Source organism: Acyrthosiphon pisum, unplaced genomic scaffold (genome assembly GCF_005508785.2).
Source record: "Acyrthosiphon pisum isolate AL4f unplaced genomic scaffold, pea_aphid_22Mar2018_4r6ur Scaffold_9079;HRSCAF=9673, whole genome shotgun sequence".
NCBI lineage: Eukaryota > Metazoa > Arthropoda > Insecta > Hemiptera > Aphididae > Acyrthosiphon > Acyrthosiphon pisum.
The window spans coordinates 1-1,056 of record NW_021779118.1 but is presented as its reverse complement, the minus strand read 5'-3'; the positions used below and the strand labels follow the sequence as shown (position 1 = coordinate 1,056).

General features: G+C 28.6%; 1 protein-coding gene across 1 annotated transcript; it reads right to left on the bottom strand.

Moving 5' to 3' along the window:
- Positions 1-18: 18 nt before the first annotated feature.
- Positions 19-1,008, bottom strand: LOC115035101. The gene is made up of 3 exons (XM_029492752.1): positions 546-1,008; positions 376-463; positions 19-241 (listed from the first exon to the last, which is right to left on the bottom strand). The coding sequence occupies exons 1-3, from the start codon at positions 718-720 to the stop codon at positions 19-21; spliced, it is 486 nt and encodes a 161-aa protein (XP_029348612.1). The 5' UTR covers positions 721-1,008.
- Positions 1,009-1,056: the final 48 nt, after the last annotated feature.

The following is a 1,056-nucleotide window of genomic DNA, read 5'->3' as shown; positions in this document are numbered from 1 at the left end:
CTCTACTCTTTACTCGTATCAATTATCTGAAATTAGTTTTTTCTCATCCTTTAAGTGACTTATTAAATTATGCATTGTTTTTATTCTATTTTTTAGACGGAAGTTAGCTAATCTCAGTTGTTTGATTTTTTTAACATGATTTTTGTGTTCATTCTTCGAGGCAATCCAATATTTTAATCTGCTGTTTGGACTTTCTATATCGTCAATACTTTTGAAATCCCTTGCATAGAATTTGCGCTTCCTGAAATCATACAATATATAATTGTATAAATATCAAAATTAAAACATACCCGTACAAATTGATGTCTACTTAAATTTGTTTATAGGTACCTTAATACAAATAATAAGGGATATTTAAAAAACAATTATACCTACCTGGATTTTATAGGCATTGGTGTATCTATAATGGAAGAATTTATTGATTCGTCTGAGTCTTTGAAAACCATTTGTTCTGGTATCATACCTTAAATTCAAAATGGTTAGGCGAGTGGTTAGGTTAGTTATGCAACAATATAAAAACATAAATAATTAATTAGAATACATACATTGAGTATCCTGTTTATCCAACTGACACTCATCATCACTGAGGCATGTTTTGCTCAAATTGTCAGGAAATACCTCAACGACGTCATTGTTTTCACTTGGAAAAAGATTTTTATTGATAACTACATTAAAAAACAGTAAAAGAAATAGATATTGTGACACATTTATATGTAACATAGGTACCTAATTATGGTAGGTAGTAGGTACTAACGTTTTTTAAACAAACTAGGTAGTGCAGATTTGTCCAAAACCTTTTTACCATTTATTCCACCTTCAAAATAAGCTGATTCAACAAAATGTTTACTACAAATCACACTGTATTTTGTTGGCTGAAAATCTGGCTGAAATTGTTTTATTTGGTGGACCCATTGTTCACCAATATTCCCTTTGGGTATACTAAATTAATATCATAGTTGAGTAATATTATACATATAATATGAGTAAATATAATTACATAAATTATTTAACTGGCAATATAATATCTGATATCTACTCACCCATGCATTTTAATAC

What these genes read in the sequence shown, in the direction of transcription:
- LOC115035101 (XM_029492752.1), bottom strand. Translation starts at nt 720, where the DNA reads ATGTTACATATAAATGTGTCACAATATCTATTTCTTTTACTGTTTTTT. An exon ending in GGATAAACAGGATACTCAAT is followed by an intron (nt 464 to 545) that starts GTATGTATTCTA and finishes TTTGAATTTAAG; the next exon opens with GTATGATACCAGAACAAATG. An exon ending in CCAATGCCTATAAAATCCAG is followed by an intron (nt 242 to 375) that starts GTAGGTATAATT and finishes GTATGATTTCAG; the next exon opens with GAAGCGCAAATTCTATGCAA.